Below are 18,868 nucleotides of genomic sequence, written 5' to 3' on the forward strand. Positions count from 1 at the left end.
TTTAATTTTATAAAATATATGAAAAAATTTAATTTAATGTCATCTCTTAATTTTAATCATCATTATTAATTTAATACATCTCTTAATTTTATGCCGGTGACATAGGTATTTCTAATGCTTATTTTTGGCATGAAGCTGTTTTTGAGTCCTGAAAACTTTTAATTAATGAAATATATGAAAAAGTAGGAGAAATGAAGAGAGCACATAAAGGAAAGTATGTTCTTGAAGCAAAGGTCATTTTAGAAAATAGTATTGGACTAAAGGTCTATAAAGATTATCATTATCTCTATTTGATTCTAAAATTTTATTCAAATTTTAAAGAAGATATTTTTTTTTTATAATCTCTTCTACAACATATTAACAAGTTACTCTGTCAATCATGTAGAATCTTTCTTTTCCAACCATTTTTTTTTTATAGTCAACTCTATATTATAATCTCTTGAATTACTTAAAAAAAATGATTAAAAATTCAAGTGTGCGAAAATGAAAAATAAAGATATAGATATGACTTCAAATGTATACAAAAAAGTTAAATTCATGACATCATGTAATGGTTATATTTATTTTTCAGTATTAGTTTATTTATGATATCAAAAAGTCTTTTATGCAACTTAATTTATGTATTCTAAAATTAAATTCTAAATTTAGTAAGTCTAATAAAAAAATAATTAAAGTAGATAAAAAAATCTCACCAATCCCTATCATAAAGATAAAATTATATAAACCTCTTTCACATGACAATAAACTCAAATATGATTCAAATATAATGTCTCAACATATGATGTTTCATAAATAATAAGTTCAATAATCAAATTATTTTGAAAAAAAATAATTTGATACAGGTTAACCGACTAGTAAATACGATATAAAAGAATAGTATAAAGCAATATCCTTATTGTTTACATATTTTATAAAATTACATCACCTTATTGAATATGATACATATGGTTTATATACATTGAACAAATGGAAACCAAGAATAGGAAAGTGAAATCGAAATCAAAATCAAAGACTACAAATAAGAAGGGAAAAAAAGAAAAGTGGAAGCAACCTCCAACTCCAACCAACTACCCAACTTACAATTGACTTCCTACAACAAAGCGACTTTATTAATAAATTAGGAAAAAGTTAAAAGTGAAAAGGCTTTTGGTATTTGTTTCCTTTGCTTACAAAAAGGGCAACGACGTAAGAGTTAAGAGCCAAACCAAAGGGCAGAGACAGAGAGTCTCTACAGTCTACACTAACCCATCACTTGGTCATTTAATCCTTCAATGAATTCAACCTATATATAAAAAATATGAATATGTAAATGTGGTCTCTAATAGTAATAGTAGTGCAATATAAGAAGAGCCAATGTTATTTACCCAGAACTCGTCTTCACATTCTTCTATGGTTGAAGTTGAAGAAGAGACTTTGATTTCCTCGTTACGTGCAAATCTGCCACGTATGCGGGTTCGATTGTCGGCTAGTGTCTTTCGGCATGCATACTGATTCGTAATGGTATCACATAAAACAACAAAGCACTCACATTCAGAGCCTTTTTTTTTCTCTTCTCAATCATGCATTCGTATATATTTCCCGCAATATTCCGTCGTATCTTTTATAAACTAATACCATCATTCTCATTCTTGTCTTCCAATTATTAGCACTAAACAATTAGTCAAAATAAAATAAGAAGCAAATATTTAGTGCTGTTTTCTTTACCTTAATAATCTTGTTGAACTTCCTCTGGCTTCTCTTGGCTCTGTATTTTGAGATTTTCTGCTGTCTTTCTTCGGCACTATAACGCCCTACTTTCAAGTTGCCTTCCTCCGTTCGACACACATCTGTTGCTTTCGCGCTCTGAACAAAAAATTAAATCAAATCCAATACAAATAACACCTTAATTTCTATCCATTATTAGTAGATATGACTTCAATGTAATTTTATACAACTTGAACATACTTATTATATATGTCCAATGGTTTGATATTATGATCTCAACAAGTTATTTATTTCACTCTCAAATCTCTTCAATAAAATTTTAGATTATAAATTGGAAAATACGTTTGGAAGGAAATATTCCACAACCGAAATTAATGAAATTCATTAATCAAATCGTTGACAGAATGTAATCCTTGATTAAATTGGTGAATATTCCTCAATATATTTATATTTTGATCTCAACCGATCTACATGTAATAGGGAACTACATTTTTCAATTTCATAATAAAAAAGGTAATAACTTGTAAATCAATCAAAATATTTAATGCTTTTATTAGTAATATAAAATATAAACCAGAATGGAGTAATTCCTTCTATTAAAATTTTATATAAAATGGGAGAATAAATTTTTCGTAACAAATACTTAAATAAAGTAAAAGTAAAAGGCCAGCATTCAGATTTTATTTTTTGATTGTAACAAGTAGAAGGAGTATTTAGTGAAATAAGCATGAAGAATGAAAGGGTATAGTTATTGAACCTGCAAATCTCCTGTACTGCAGACCCTCCTGATTTGTCCAGTGAAGAAAGTGTTTTCCGGGGAGTGCCATTGCATGAAAGTGTGAGGGTGAGCTTCGAAGGTGTTCCCCTCAAAAGAGTTACAGCTGAAGCTCCTATGTATGAAGTTTGATGCAGTTTCATAAGCATGAGAAAGAGGGTGGTGATTGTAGGCACTCATTTGGCATTCCTCACTTGTGACTTGTGTGTTAGTGTTAGGATGAAGGAGGGTGTGGTCTTGGTGAGGAGAAAAAGAGCAGAAAGAAGGGGTAAGGGGGTGAAGAGAATTATTCCCTTGAAGCTCATCATGAATTGGAGAGGCTGAGAGGAAGAGAAGGTCGAGACTAGTATAGAGATCAGAAGACATTGAAACACAATCCAACATTCAAGTGAAGAAAACTAAAAATTAAAATGGAAGTAGTAACAAATTACATTTTGTGTTTGGCTGGTGACTTAGGCAGTTGACTAGTGTAGTGAGTTATTTAATGGAAGGCCGGGCCTGCACCAACATCACAACACAATTCCAAATTTAATACTTTCTCATCACTCTCTCTTTAATGCCATGCCAGACCCAAACACACACTCCATGCTTCTCCTATACTTCCCTATATAAACAACTCATTCCCCCCAACCCCCAATATTGCCCCTCTATTATTTTTATATAACTCTTTCTTAGACAAAAATTAATCTTTAATCAAATATTATATTCTTTTTTCTTCATTATATCCTTAATTATTTATTATAAAGCTAAAAAGTAGAAAGGCAATATAGATAAACAAAAATTTAATTAATATGAAAGATTAATTATATATTTAAAAATTGTATAATAAATTTTATAAATTATTAATTATATCAGTTCAATATGATAATTATGCTATCGATATATTTAAACTGATTTACAAGAATGTAAGCTTTACCTGAATTTAAATTGTACAAGTTATATTGATATTGTTGTTATCAAAATCTACAAGTGTTTGACTAAGTTGGGATGATGATCTCTTAGCCACTTTTAGTTCATTACTTTTTATTAAATCAAATTTGTTTTTACCGAATGAATTGTGAAGTATGGAACAAGTAGTGAGATTCTGGTTACCCTCTTGACGCTTCTAGTAGAACATTTGATAATCACTTCTAATTCGTTACTTTTTATTAACTAATCTACGAGCTCGACTGAGCCAATCCTTAAGATTAGCCAAAGACCTTAATTTTTTGTCATGGGTGAATAACAAGCTAGAGAAACACTTCAGACCCATATCAAAAACTTGGTTGAGTAACTGTTAACTCTGCTAGTACATGCATTATTATTTTACGACGAATTATAATTATTTCATTATAAATTTTGATAAAAACAAAAACCATATAATGTATTTTATTCTAATATAATTTAATTAGATTTATTAAGTTTTATAAATAAATAAAAATAATCGATATTATTTAATTTCCATAAAATATAATATTGAAATTAATCTATTTAAAAATTTGCTAACAAATGTAGTTCTAGTTAATAAGTAACATACTCATAACCCATAATATGGATAAAAAAAACTAAATGGATAAAAGAAACTCATAACTCATAAAAAAAGAGAGTAATATGTACGTATTCTTTGAATTTGGATATGTTTTTTTTTCTTTTTTCTTTTTTTAATTTCTAGACTCAATTAACCTAAATTTTTAGCCATAAAAATGCATTTAAAAGTTGTCTGCTTGAAAGATTTGACTCAATTATTATAAAACTTGTGTTTGTTTTAGGCGACCATTATTTGCAGCCAATTTAGCAAGATTTTTCATGGATTTATTCGGTTATGAATTAGTTTTAAATTGGATAAATTTTAAAACTTAATTTGTTATTTTAAATATATTCTTTTAATCTATTTTTCTTTTTTTTTCTAACTTCAGTTCAATGGTTTTAAGTAATTAAGGCAATTATATATGACATATTTTATTATTCAAATAGATACATGGTTAATTAAGTTTTTTTTTTTTTTTGTAGTGTTTAATGAACTCTTCGGATCTTTGTTAAAATTAAGATAAATTTGACATTAGCCCAAGGATTGTTTAATATTTGAACCCTTCATTTTCTTTTTTATACTTTAAAGTAGTAAATATTATTTTTAGCTTTTTTATAGCAGAAGCCGTCACTTCTAATGATTGATATACGACTGAAGCACACCTTCATAGAACCCTTAAACTTAATTAACCGTAAAAACTTAGTGGACGGGCCCAACCCAACTACCCAACTTAGAGTTTTAAATTCATAATATTGTAAACTTGTTTTTGTTAAATCATTTCTAACTAATCTTGTAAAAATATGATTTTTTTAATGAACTGTACATTTCATTGCCTTAAAATCAACGGGTCATTATTTGTATTTTAAGAAAATTGCTATGAAATTAATTTCACAGTAATTAAAGTATAAACTACATTACTACTATTAGTTATTGATTATATATTAGAAAAGGCAACAGGTAGTGTAACGAAGACGAAGACCTTGCAAGTTTGGGTCATGCATGATTGACTTATATTATTTATAATTAATATAGCATTATTTTTTATCTCTCTCTTTATTGTATAAAAAATTATATAACTATAAATTCTTTAAGATTCTCCCCTAGATTCTCTCATTCACAGAGGATCCTAGTACTAGATTGCTTTTAATGTAGAAAAAAATTAAATATGATTTCCATTTCTATAATTTATCGTTTTTCACTTTTTGATTCTTATTAAAAAAAATTGTTGTTGTTTATCCTAATTTTTTTAAAAATGTTTTAAGAATATTTTTTTATCTCAACTATCATTAAAAAAAATTCTATTTTTCAAATAAAATATATATTATATTTGACATATTCTATTTTATCATTATTACATAGATAAATTATTTTTTAAAAAAATTTTAAAATACACTTCACTACATCCCAACCCTCACTTTCATTCTTATGATCACAGTTTCCCTCTTTGATCCAAATTTGATACTAGAAACCCTAAACCTTTTTATTCAAATGTCAATCTTCTAAATGAAGGGCAACTTCTCACAATTTATGATCTCAATAATAGTGTTGAGTTCGTTCTAAACAACCATCACCTTTGTGAGGTCACCACCTCATCATGCATCATAGAGGAGTTTGATCTCAAGCTCAACTACTCTCCCGTTGTGTAAGAGTTCATGTATTGCAATAACATTCACCACTTTGTTTGCACCATCGCCAATGTCTCATTCTCTAAGGCCAAGAAGAATTATGCTGATTGACTCAAGACCATCAAAATCGTTGACACCTATTGCAACCATCGCAACAATGACGAACGAGACATCTCATTAGAGAAGGGAGGTCGATAGTCTAACTCCATCACTTACAACAGGATGCAAAAGTTCCACAATCCAAAGATGGTGCACATGAAAACTACGATGAAGTGACAACAGTAAAGTATGTTTTAAAATTTTGTCTAAAATAATTTAAAATTAATTTATCTATTTGATAATGGTGAAGTGAAGTATAACAAATATAAATACATTTTTTTGGCACATACGATTTTTTTTAATAGAAGATGGCGACAAAGACTATTTTTGAAATGCTATAAAAGATTAGAGATTAAATAACAACAAAAAATTTACAAGAATTAAAAGTGAAAAAAATAAATTACAAAGACAAAAAATTATATTTAAGCCTTTAAAAATTATAAGTTTAATTATGTTTTTAATCCTTCAAATTTGATGTATGTATTTTTTGGTCCCTAGAATTTAAAACTTGTACTTTTAGTTCCTAAAGTATAATAAAAAATTTATTTTGGTCCTTCAAATTTTAAAACATGTGTTTTTAGTCTCCAATATATATATATATATATGTTCGGCCAAGGGAGGGTCTAGGGTTCTTCTCCTAGATCCAACCTCCAAAGTCAGAGCATTTAAGAGTGTAATTTGTAATCTCTTAGCTCTAGGATTTTAGGTCTTATACTTTCTTATTCATGGGTCTCGTGAGCCTCGCGAGCACAGAGATTTTTATGACGGTTTTCATTTAGGAATATTTTGTCATTAAAGATATGATTTTATCCCCGATATCGGATAAGTGCCTACGTATGACGGTCATATCGAATTCTGACCGAGACAACACACCCACGTAAAGGGAGTTGGATCAGATTTTGAGCACCCAGGTTAGATCGGATTCTGATCGAGATGTTGCACCTAAGTAGAAAGGTCAGATTGGATTCTGACCGAGCAAACCTACCTATGTAGGGGCTCGGGTCGGATTATCACCGAGACGGTACAATAAATATATATATATATATATATATATATATATATATATATATATATATTATTTTAGTCTCTTTACTCAAATGTCATTAATTAATCTATAATACAAAATTCTTTTATTAGTATTATTGTTGGTGAAAATTATTATTACAAAACGGTTTTAATTTTTCATTGTCAATTATACTATCACTAATACTATAAGATTGTCTTAATCAAACATATTCAATTATGTTATTACTAGAATCATTATAAGTAAAAATATCACATTAGACCAATTAATACTACAAAATTGTCTTAGTGTGTTACGGTCAATCAGTGATCATGAGGGACTAAAATAATATTTTTAAAATTATAAGGACTAAAATGACAAATTTTAAATTTGAAATGCTAAAATAATAATTTTTATATTTTGAAGATTAAAAATACATGTTTTAAGTTTGAGAAAAAAATATACAAGAATTAAAACAATATATTTTTTTGAAGTTCTAGAGGATAAAAATAAATTTTAAATGTATGATAAAAAAAATAATTACCCCAAATTTGGAGGATTAAAAAGATAATTAAATCAAAATTATAATATTTTTTATGAAAAATTAAAAGAGTAGCTGGAAGTAAAAAATTAAAAGAGTGTATAAGCCAGCAAAGTTATTTATTAATTTTAGTGAAATGAGTTTTCTGTAAGGACAAGTATAAGGAGTGAAGTTAATATATATGGCAACTCCAAGTGGAGATGACTAGAAAATTCAAAGTCGTCTTCGTTTATAACGTCGTTGAAACGTACTTGACTTGTTCTGAGTTTATATAAGTATTTTCATATTATTGGTTGAGTTGTGAGTTGTAAGGATTAGTTTTGATCGATCATTGGTTGAAAGAGTGGAAATGGCTTCGCAGCAGCAGCATATGGAGAAGATGGAGGTTCGCAAGAACTACCGCAATCTCTGGCACACTGATCTCTTAAACACCATTCACTCTGACACCCCTTGTAAGTTCTAACTTCATTTTAACTTCCGACCGCATCCTACCTACACTCTCTCACATTCTTTCTTTATCTTCAATCATATTTATGTGCAGATTGTTGTTTTGCTCTCTGGTGGTAAGTAACTCTTCCATCTCCACCTTTCTGCCTCATCATCAAATTTCCAAATTATTTTTAAATTCTATCTAGTTGCTTATTATATTTTACATTTTCATCCAGGTAACCAATTATATATGCTTGACTTCTATGTTCTAACCAATCTTTGGAAATCATTGTCTAAGCCCCAAAATGGAATAATTTTATATCTCGAGCCCTATGGGGCAACATATATTTAATATTAGGAATTATAAGAAATGTTAACCCACCTTACACAATTTTTTTTAATTAGTCTAGTAGGATAACTTAATCGTAATCGAGATTGAAAACATTCAAGGAAAATAATTTATCCCATCTTAATCTTAGAGAAAAGCTATATACTTATGTTTGACATATTAAAATTATGAATTTTTTACGGATAATTTTTTATAAAAAAAATCAGTATATATATAATTATAATGTTAAATTATTGATCCTTTATTTTGGCTAAGTTAGTAGGTAACAGACAGGTATTAAAATAATTTACTTTTAGTATTGGAATCGAAAGGTAAATTAATATTTTCTTCATTTTGAATAGTTTCCAAAAAAAAATTAACAAACTAATAAACCAAAGTGATGAAAACTTTTGTGTTGTGTCATTACAGTGCACCGTGTGTATCATATCTGCTCCGCAAACGAGCTCTTTACGATGATATGTCAAGGTAATTGAATTGAGAGCATGTTCGTTTAATCCCAATCCCAAGTTTGGAAAATGAATTATATGGTTTTGTTTGGTCCAGATACACATGTTGTGCTGGTTACATGCCCTGCAGTGGTCGGTGTGGAGAAAGTCAATGTCCTGAATTCTGCCTTTGCGCGGAGGTATACCATTTCTTACATGTTTTGCTTCCTTTTAAAACCATTTTCTCAATATGCCTTAGCTATTTGGATTTCATTCATATTGATCAAAGTCTTTAAGCCATTTCTTTTGGGCTTCCCTGCCTTTTTGCTGTTCTCCTCAATGTGGAGTGGGCTTGTCAGTCCACTACAAACTATATTACAATTTTGATAAAGAAATCACCATGAAAATATCATGAAAGAAACTTTCTTGAAGAAGGAGAAGAAGAAGAATGTGAAATCAGAAATATATTGAAAAACCCTATTTAACAATGATCAACTACAAGTATATATAGTTACAGCAATACAAGAGAAAACAAACTATGACTAACTAACCTCCTAACCTCCTAACTGAATTAAAAAATACAAATAGAAAACAGAATAAGAAAATAGAATAAGTTAAGTCATCATGACACCCTCCCTCAAGCTTGGAGTGGTAAAGTTTGAAAGTCCAAGCTTGCACACAAAATCCTGGAACATTTTTGGTAAAAGAGGCTTAGTTAAAATATCAGCAAGCTGTCCAGATGAAGTGATTGGAGCTAGATGAATAAATCCTGCTTGAACTTGATCTCTGACAGTGTGGCAATCAATTTCCACATGCTTAGTTCTTTCGTGGAATACAGGGTTAGCAGCAATGTACAAGGCTGACTGATTATCACAAAACAGAGATATTGGAATGAGATCTTGCAGTTGAAAGTCTGTCAATAGCTTATGAAGCCATTGAGCTTCACAAACTCCTAATGCTAAGGCTCGATATTCAGCTTCAGATGAAGATCTAGACACCACATTTTGTTTCTTGCTTTTCCAAGAAACTAACGCATTGCCCAGAAAAAAACAGAAGCCTGAAATGGATCTCCTTGAATCAGGACAAGTGGCCCAGTCTGAATCTGTATAACCTGTGAGCTTAAGATCTGATGAGGATGGGAAGAATAGACCCTTTGTTGGAGTAGCTTTCACATATCTAAGCACTTTCCGAGCAGCTTGAAAATGTGCATTGTTTGGTTGGTGCATGAATTGACTTAATTTTCCAACAGCAAAGGCCAAATCAGGTCTTGTGTGGGTTAAGTAAATCAATCTGCCAACTAGTCTTCTATATGATGATGGATCTGAATAGAGATCAAGTGGATCATGGTGAAGCCTAGTTGTGTGATCCATTGGAGTAGAACATGGTTTGGATGCTAATAGTCCTGTATCTTGCAACAACTCAAGGGCATACTTTCTCTGGCAAACAGAAATGCCTTGATCTGATCTAGAAAACTCAAGACCAAGAAAGTAGCTCAATTGGCCAAGATCCTTGATACTAAATTGTTTGTCCAGAAGCCTCTTTACCTTCATAATCTCTGTTTCATCACTACCTGAAATAATCAAGTCATCAACATACACAAGGATGGCTATAAAACCGATATTAGTTCTTTTAGTAAACAATGAATAATCTGACTTTGACTGAACAAAGCCAAACAGTTTGAGTGTCTCAGTGAGTTTAATGTTCCATTGTCTACTGGCTTGTTTGAGACCATACAGAGATTTTTGCAATTTGCATACTTTGTTAGGAGAAGATAAGATAAGGCCAGGAGGTGGTTTCATATAAACTTCTTCTACTAAGTCACCATGTAAGAAAGCAGTGTTAATATCTAGTTGATGTACTGACCAATTAGAAGCAGCAGCTATAGCCAAAAAAACTCTAATAGTGGTCATTCTTACTACAGGACTAAAAGTGTCAATGTAATCCAAACCTGGTATTTGTGTAAAACCTTTGGCTACTAGTCTAGCCTTATATCTTTCAACTGATCCATCAGCATGATATTTCACCTTAAATACCCATCTACAATCAGCAGCCCTTTTATTAGGAGGAAGATCAGTTAATATCCAGGTTTTCTGTTTATCTAAAGCATCTAATTATGCTCTAATAGCTTCCTTCCAGCAATCATGATTAATAGCATCTTGATAAGACCTCGGTTCAATGATTAAAGAAATAGTTGAAACAAAAGACTGTTGAACTGCAGAATAAGATGTATAGGGAAGGTAATCAGAGATAGGATACCTGGCTGTAGATGATGATTGGTCAACTTTTGAAGCTGCAAGAGTGCAATGGTAGTCCTGCAAATATCCTGGTCTGTTTTTGACTCTTTGAGATGTTCTTCTAATTTCAGGGATATTAATTTCAATGTTAGGTTGATCACTATTGCTGGAATTTGTCATAGGTAAAGTTGAAGAATTATGTTCATGTTCAGTTTCATCAAGATTATCATGAGTATGACTAGGAATAGGGTCACAACTAGTTAAAGGCATTTGTGCTATAGGTACAACAGGACCATCAGTAGATTGAATTGAAAAATCCTTTTGTAGTGGAAAAATATTCTCATAAAATTGTACATCTCTAGAAATGAAAGTCTCTCTTGTTTTTAAATCATACATAATAAATCCTTTTGTGCCTGAACTGTATCCAAGAAACATACATTTTCTTGATCTAGGTTCAAGTTTGGTTCTATTATGAGATAAAGTAGAAGCAAAAGCCAAACAACCAAAGACCTTCAAATGTGAGAAATCAGGTTTTTCTGAATAAAGCACATAATAAGGAGAATTTTGTTGCAAAAATCTAGTAGGTAGTCTATTAATTAAGTGGACAGCATGTCCAACAGCATAATTCCAAAACATTTTGCTTACATTTGATTGAAACATAAGTGCTCTAGCCATACTTAAAATATGTTGATGTTTTCTCTCGACTACTCCATTTTGTTGTGGTGTATTTACACAAGAGGTTTGATGCACAATTCCCAATTTAGCATACCAATCTTTTAAAAGAAATTCTGAGCCATTATCAGTTCTTATAGTTTTAATGTTTTGCTGAAACTGAGTTTGAACAAAAGAGACAAAGTTCTGCAACAATAACTTGGTTTCAAACTTATTTTTCATGAAAAATATCCAAGTGAATCTAGATTTGTCGTCTACTATAGTTAGGAAGTATTTGTGACCAAAAATAGAAGCTACAGATAAAGGTCCCCAAATGTCTACATGAATTAAATCAAACACATTTTCAGATTTGGTTAAGCTATCTGGAAAAGGTAATCTTTTGTGCTTAGCAAGATGACAAATTTCACAAGGCAAAGAAATTTTATTGCATTGAATTTCAGGATAAGATCCCTTGAGAGCAGAAAGTTTGTCATGTGATAAATGTCCTAATCTCAAATGCCATAAATCTGATTGGTAAGTAAAAAAATGACTTGTACAGTGATGAACAACATTTGACTCAGGTGAGGAAACCATTGCATACAATCCTGCCCGCAACTCAGCTGCACCAATCATCCTCATGGAGTGATTTGCTTGAATCTGACAGTCAGAATCAGAAAAGGTAAGTGTGCAGGATAAAGTTTTAGCAAGCTTGGAGACCGAAATAAGATTAAAATGAAAGTTAGGAATAAATAAAACATCCGTTAGGTAACATGTTTTGGACAGCAGAACAGTTCCAGATACACAAGTACTAACTTGTGATCCATTTGGAAGTTGGATCAGTATAGGCTTGATTCTTCTATAGGATTGAAAAAAATTGATGTTTTTACAAACGTGATCTGTGGCTCCAGTATCTATGATCCAGCAATCACTATTATGAGAATAAGGGAAAGACAGAATCATACCTGGTGGCTTTGGAGAAGAAAGGATAGAAGGACCTGCAAGTTGATTCACAGAGTGACTGGATGTGCTACCTGATTGTTGAAGAAGGGCTAGAAGGGCTTGATGTTGTTCTGGAGTAAACATGTTCCCTGAATTATGGGAGACTACTCTCTGAGAGTGGACAAATTGATCATCATCAGTATCCTCATCAGAAACAGATTGGTACTGGTTCACAATTCTGCCATGCTTGTGTTGTAGTGGAGGACCATGTTTCTTATAACATGAATCAACTAGGTGACCAATCCTCCCACAATGGGAACATACCTTTGTGTTGTAGTCTTTATTTCTTTTAAATGTTTTGGATCCTTTATAGTTGTTCCTTTCATTATTAGAAGTCACTGCCAATACCTGATTATCGTTGGTACCATGGAATTCTCTTTCTTGTTGCAAGATCATGGAGAAAACCTTTTGCACCGATGGCAAAGGGTCCATCAACATTACTTGAGATCTTACATTGGAATACTGCTCATTCAATCCTTTAAGAAACCTTATGACACATTCTCTTTCCCTGTATGACTGAATGGTAGGGATGAGTGTACAAGAACAAGTAGTAGAGCAAGTGCAGGAAGGTATAGGACAGAAATGATCTAATTCTTGCCATAGTCCTTGTAAGGTTGTGAAGTAATGTGTAATGGACATATTACCTTGTTTTAGTGAGTAGATTTCCTCAAGCAATTCAGAGATTCTAAAGGCATCACCTTGGTAGTACCGTTTCTTGAGACCGTTCCATATTTGAGAAGTTGTTGGCATCCAGATTACACTTGGAATTAGGGATGTATCCAGCGATTGTACGATCCAGGAAATAACCAACTTGTTGCAACGATCCCAAGCTGTTTGATCCACTCCGGCAGTGACAGGTCGAGCGAGAGATCCATCGATGAATGCGAGTTTGTTTTTGGTTCCGAGAACAAGCAACATAGATTGCGACCAAGAAAGATAATTGTGATCATTTAGAGGTGCAGAAACCAAACTGATTGAAGGATTTTCGTTGGAAGGAAGAAAATATGGACTGAGAGGATCAAGGAGAGGGTTTGTTTGAATAGTCATGATTGAAGATTTTGAAGATGGAAAAAAAGAAGGGGAACAGATCAAGAAATTAGATCTTTAATTGATGGAAGAGGGAAGGAAAAAAAAAAACACAAAGCCCTGGCACAGGCTGATACCATATTACAATTTTGATAAAGAAATCACCATGAAAATATCATGAAAGAAACTTTCTTGAAGAAGGAGAAGAAGAAGAATGTGAAATCAGAAATATATTGAAAAACCCTATTTAACAATGATCAACTACAAGTATATATAGTTACAGCAATACAAGAGAAAACAAACTATGACTAACTAACCTCCTAACCTCCTAACTGAATTAAAAAATACAAATAGAAAACAGAATAAGAAAATAGAATAAGTTAAGTCATCATGACAAACTAACATGCTAATGATATATAAATTAATTAATTAAACTTCGCTTATAATGAGTTTATTTCCTTTTTTAAGTTTGTTTCCATGCATGTCACTTTACAATTTATTTTTTTTATTTTCATGGCATTTTTCTACGACAATTTACATGTATTCTCATTCATTTTTTTCAGGTTATCTGTTGTTTTGGAAATTCAGTGGCCTCAACTCGATTTCTGTTACAAGATGAATTTAATATTCAAACTACGCAATGTGATAATTGCATCATTGTACCCTCTCTCTCTCTCATACACACATACATTAAAATATACTTGTATTTCTTATGATATTCTTTTAACTGATTTTGTAATTCTGATGTTTTAGGCTTTCATGTTTATCCTTCAACAACTAGCGTGCATATTTTCCATTATTGCTTTAATTGTGGGAAATAGTGAAATTCGACAGGCTTCTCAATTGCTGTCTTGCTTAGCTGACTTTGTCTACTGCACGTAAGTTTTTGTTTTTGTTTTTTTTCTTTTTCATCTTTGCTTTTGCGCTTTATATGGAAATCATTGTTACTAAATATATGTTTTGTTTTTTTTAATCTTGTAGGGTGTGTGCCTGCATGCAGGTAAAATGTTATTTATTATTATTACTCAAAAATGGTTAATGCATGGTTAGTATGTTGTAACTAGTAAGTAGATGATTAATGGTATTTGCATTGCAGACTCAGCATAAGATTGAAATGGACAAGCGTGATGAGAAATTTGGGCCTCAATCAGCGATGGGTATTCCTGGTTTTCAACAAATGTCACGCTTTGATCAGGCAGTCCCTCCTTTTGTTGGGTATGCACCACAACCAGCATATGGACAGGCCCATGGTTATTAACATGCCCAACCCAACAGCCTTCTCATTTCCAATACCCACCATCATAATCTTTTGCTCATCATTTTCTCTCTTAATTAAGAACTCTTTATGTACGTTTGTAGCGTCGATTGCTTGAACACAGTCATACATGTGCACGATTGTGGTCAACTTAGTCTGATTGACTCATTATCAGCTTTCGTTTCCCTTATACAAACAACTATATTATACTTTGCCTTCTACTATACATTCATGTCCTATTGGCATTGCTGTTCAGAATACCACCCTAGCTATTACGTGTTATTAGAATGTTTCGTAAACTTAAAATTAAAACACCGTGTTTAATAGAATAAAAGTGAAAATAAATTAACGGTATTCAAGATACCCAAAAATCATTATATAAACTACAACATAACTCCTCAAAGACCAAGTTCTTAATTTCAAATATTAGGTGTCAAAGGTCTCACATATATTAGGAAGATAATTAAAATAAAATATATAAGTGAAAGTAATTATCAAATTATAAATCAGTCGTATAAGATTGAGTCAAACTTAAATTTCACATTTTAAAATAATATTAGAAACTATTCTAATAATTATAGATCGTAAAAAGTTAATTATGTAAATTTTATACTTTAAATATTTAGTCTTTATCACAAGGATCAATGTTATAAATTTCATATTGATCAGAAATGCATTCAAAATAAATTGTTAGTCACTGACCTAACTATTTGTATATAGACGATCTCAATAGATCGTTTGTTAAGTGGGTCGAATTCTAACCAAACAAACCAATCAAGTGCTTTAATCAACCTATATCACTTTGTTTTAAGACTAGATAATACACAGTCTCCGAACCACACGAACAGATAAGTACAACGAGGCTCATAAATCAACCTATCTTAGTCAATTTTAAACCCTTGTACTAACAAAATGAGATTTCAATCTTTGAAGGTACACATGCCCATCAACTTTAAGCAGAAAGTGTGAGAAGACGCAAACTTAAAGATTCTAATCCGATTTCAATTGGAGAGAGTACAAAACTCATCATATTTTATTAGTTATTCAATTATTCAATTAAATATATTTTTAGTCCCTTAAATTTAAGTTGAATTCGTTTTTAGTCTCTTAAATTTAAAACTGTTATTTTTAATTTTTATAATTTTTAAATATTTTATTTTAGTATCTCACGTCATCAATAACATATGTGAATTTAATGTAATATTTTTATTAACAGAAATACCAGTAAGTAAATTTTATACAACAATATTTGACAGATTTTTTTAACAAAATTTGAGTATAAAAATTAAAATAAATTTTTTTGAAATTATAAAAATTAAAAAGATTAATTTAAAATTTAAAGGATTAAAAATAAATTTACTTCAAATTTGAGAGAATAAAAATATATTTAAGTTATTTAATTTTACTTGTGTGCCATGTGAGATATAATGACATGTATGGAATCCTGGTACAAACTGACCATTTAGATTGTTAACACAATAATATTTTTTTTAAAAATAATAATAATAAAAATAAAAATAAAAATAAAAATAAAAATAAAAACACCCTCTAGAGTCGACTAATGCTTATGGAATTGTGCAGGAATTTGATAGGTGGTAATTATAAGTTGAAATTGATTGGATTTGAGAAGAAAATTTGAACTGAATAATTAATTCAGTTGGAATCAGCTGCAATTTTCCCAAATTTTTTAGACCAATTTTAACAAATTCAATCAACCTCACAACTCTGGAAAGTTGAATGAGATTATTTACCAATTTATAAGTTAGTCAAAATATACTAAAGTAGCTTAATATTTTATTTTATTTTTTGGTTGGATCAAGTTAAATTAACGAGTTCAATTGTATTTCTTTTACATCAAATTTTAAACCGGATATATCAAATGGAAGAGTAAAGTTTCTGAGTAAGAATAAGTGATGAAATACAAAACATCTCTTGAATCCAGATTTGATCTGGGTGGGACAGAGAATTCAAGTAAAGAATACACTGTCTCGTTTGATTCCCTACATGTGATACAAAGAAGGCATGAAATTTCTTACAAATTGGCATATAGTATGCTAAGACAACCAAACCGTGCTGGCTCGCCTTGAAGGTGATTAGTGTCTTTGACCATTCATGTATTGTTAAGCTTTTTGTCTTTGTAGGACATCTTTTTCTTTGTCTTTTTTTTTTAAAGATAATTTTACTTTTTTTTAATCTTATTGTAATATATTCAAAATTATTATTACAATTTGTACTATATAAGTCCTGAATTTCCATATAAAAAATCAATCAATTTTTGGTCTTATATCAAATTCGATAGTATTAATTTAGATCAAATATAATATTTTTTTAAGTCGAAAAGTTCTCAACCCTACCAGAGATATATTTTTCTATGATCAAATCTTGTAGAAAGTAATGTCCAAATGTTACATAACAATAAAAAATCTTAAATGCACTTGAATAACTATATTTTCTTATTTATAAATATCTATATTTCACCTTCATAAGATAAGTTTTTACTCTAGAAAATGCCTAAATACTTTGAGCACCTGTTAACTTAAGCATCAAAGTCTTTTTTTAAATACATCTACCGTTTGCAATCTTAAAGATCGAAAATCGAGGACTTTAAATTGAAGACTTTGAATAGATACTTCTTAGTAAATACATAATTAATATATTCTATTAATTTTGAAATTAATTAAAATTTTAAGTATTAATAATTTTTTTGTTTTTTTCTAGTATTTCCTTAACATGTCTTAGAGACACTAACTAGCATTCCTTCTTTTGTTATTTTTAATGCGGACATAGGCAAGGAGATATAATTAAAAAAATTATATATTATATATAACAGTAAAAAAAATTTATACACTCAAGTATATATATGGATAAATGTGACCTTTTGAGGTGATTTATGTTAAAGTCAACAAATAAAGAGGATTTAAAAAGAAATTTTTAATATAATTAAAATGAGATCTAACAAAATAAACTTTCTTTCTCATGTAAGGGGAAGTGTATGGAAGTTGCAGAAAAAAAATATGTCACGTGTGTAAAGTTTTGTATAAAAATATTCAATATGTTAAAATTTATTAATTTAGTTTTTCATTTAATTTGATATAAACTAATAAAAAAAATATTTTTATTCTATTCCTTATTTAATTTTGTTGTATTTTATTTTATTTCTTATTAAATCAATTTTCACATATTCCTTCCCTGTTTCAAACAAAGCCGAAAAGTCTCATAATAAGACTCCCGGAAGAGGATGATAGCATGATGAAGTATTTTATTTATAGGTAATTTTTTGAGCGAAAAATTATACAAAATTCTTTTGTTTGTATAAATATTCATCATAGTTTGTGCATTTGAATCGGTAAAAAATATTTGAAATATGTTATATTATGAAATTGAAATCTAAAACGTTAAGTTGTTTAGTTTATTGAATTGTAAATGCATGTTAATTATAAAAGTAGGCTTTTATCATTGCATTAAACCATGTTACTATTATTGGTTGGAATTACAAGACGTGGAGTTGCATGGAGATAAAAGTGAAAAAGGAATAAGGTACAAGTAGCGGTAGCGGTAGAGTTGTGATATCAGCAACACAGTCACAGAGGGAGTGAAATTGGCGTAAAATGAAAATGAAAAGACGTAGGTGTTGAACGTTGTTAGTATTAGTATTAGACATTAGTATATGAATAATAAATAATAAATGGGAAAGGAAAAAGAGATCCGAAATGGGTTGTATAATATATAGTTATTTACACATAGAGATTGGTGAAGAAGAGGATGGGCATTGGGCATGGGCTTAATGATAGAAATGTGAAGGAGGTTGCATAGCCATAGCCATAGGGTGGGGTATGAAGGGTGTCCGGCAGAGGGGGCACGTTCTTTGATGGTATCCCATCCAACGGTCCAGACAGCCTCTGTGGAATATGTGCCGGCAGTTGGGCAGCCGTCTGATCTCCTCCTCTCCCTGGAAGTCGAACAAGCAGACCGCGCAACTCTCCTCCGCCTCCGCCTCCGAGAACTTGAGCACCGGCAGAATGGATTGATACTGGTACTGGGGCCACGCAATGTCGGCCTGCAGGAGGCCCATGTAGCAGAAGAGGAGGGTTATGAGCTTCCTCATGAAGCCCAACACGGATAGCGCCTGCACTAACACCTTGGGCAACACTAGCTCTGTGTACCCCACTGGAAATCCCATCTTAATTAATTCTCTCACCCCCATAACCCATAACCCATAACCCATAACCTTCTCCCTTAAATACAT

General features: G+C 30.8%; 3 protein-coding genes across 3 annotated transcripts; 1 reads left to right on the forward strand and 2 right to left on the reverse strand.

Annotated features, from left to right (window-relative positions):
• Window positions 1-859: 859 nt before the first annotated feature.
• Window positions 860-3,087, reverse strand: LOC109799839 (uncharacterized). The gene is made up of 4 exons (XM_020360476.3): window positions 2,462-3,087; window positions 1,705-1,842; window positions 1,365-1,487; window positions 860-1,282 (listed from the first exon to the last, which is right to left on the reverse strand). The coding sequence occupies exons 1-4, from the start codon at window positions 2,861-2,863 to the stop codon at window positions 1,241-1,243; spliced, it is 705 nt and encodes a 234-aa protein (XP_020216065.1). The 5' UTR covers window positions 2,864-3,087; the 3' UTR covers window positions 860-1,240.
• Window positions 3,088-7,449: 4,362 nt separating this feature from the next.
• Window positions 7,450-14,880, forward strand: LOC109801375 (PLAC8 family protein). The gene is made up of 8 exons (XM_020362431.3): window positions 7,450-7,706; window positions 7,796-7,817; window positions 8,441-8,497; window positions 8,576-8,657; window positions 13,931-14,026; window positions 14,121-14,245; window positions 14,349-14,367; window positions 14,464-14,880. Exons 1-8 carry the CDS (start codon window positions 7,604-7,606, stop codon window positions 14,623-14,625), a joined length of 666 nt encoding a protein of 221 aa, XP_020218020.1. The 5' UTR covers window positions 7,450-7,603; the 3' UTR covers window positions 14,626-14,880.
• A 3,523-nt stretch (window positions 14,881-18,403) lies between these two features.
• LOC109801473 (brassinosteroid-responsive RING protein 1) lies at window positions 18,404-18,868 on the reverse strand. Its single transcript, XM_020362552.3, has one exon. The coding sequence runs from the start codon at window positions 18,866-18,868 to the stop codon at window positions 18,404-18,406; it is 465 nt and encodes a 154-aa protein (XP_020218141.1).

This window comes from Cajanus cajan, chromosome 11, assembly GCF_000230855.2.
Source record: "Cajanus cajan strain Asha chromosome 11, NIPB_CcT2T_4, whole genome shotgun sequence".
Lineage (NCBI taxonomy): Eukaryota > Viridiplantae > Streptophyta > Magnoliopsida > Fabales > Fabaceae > Cajanus > Cajanus cajan.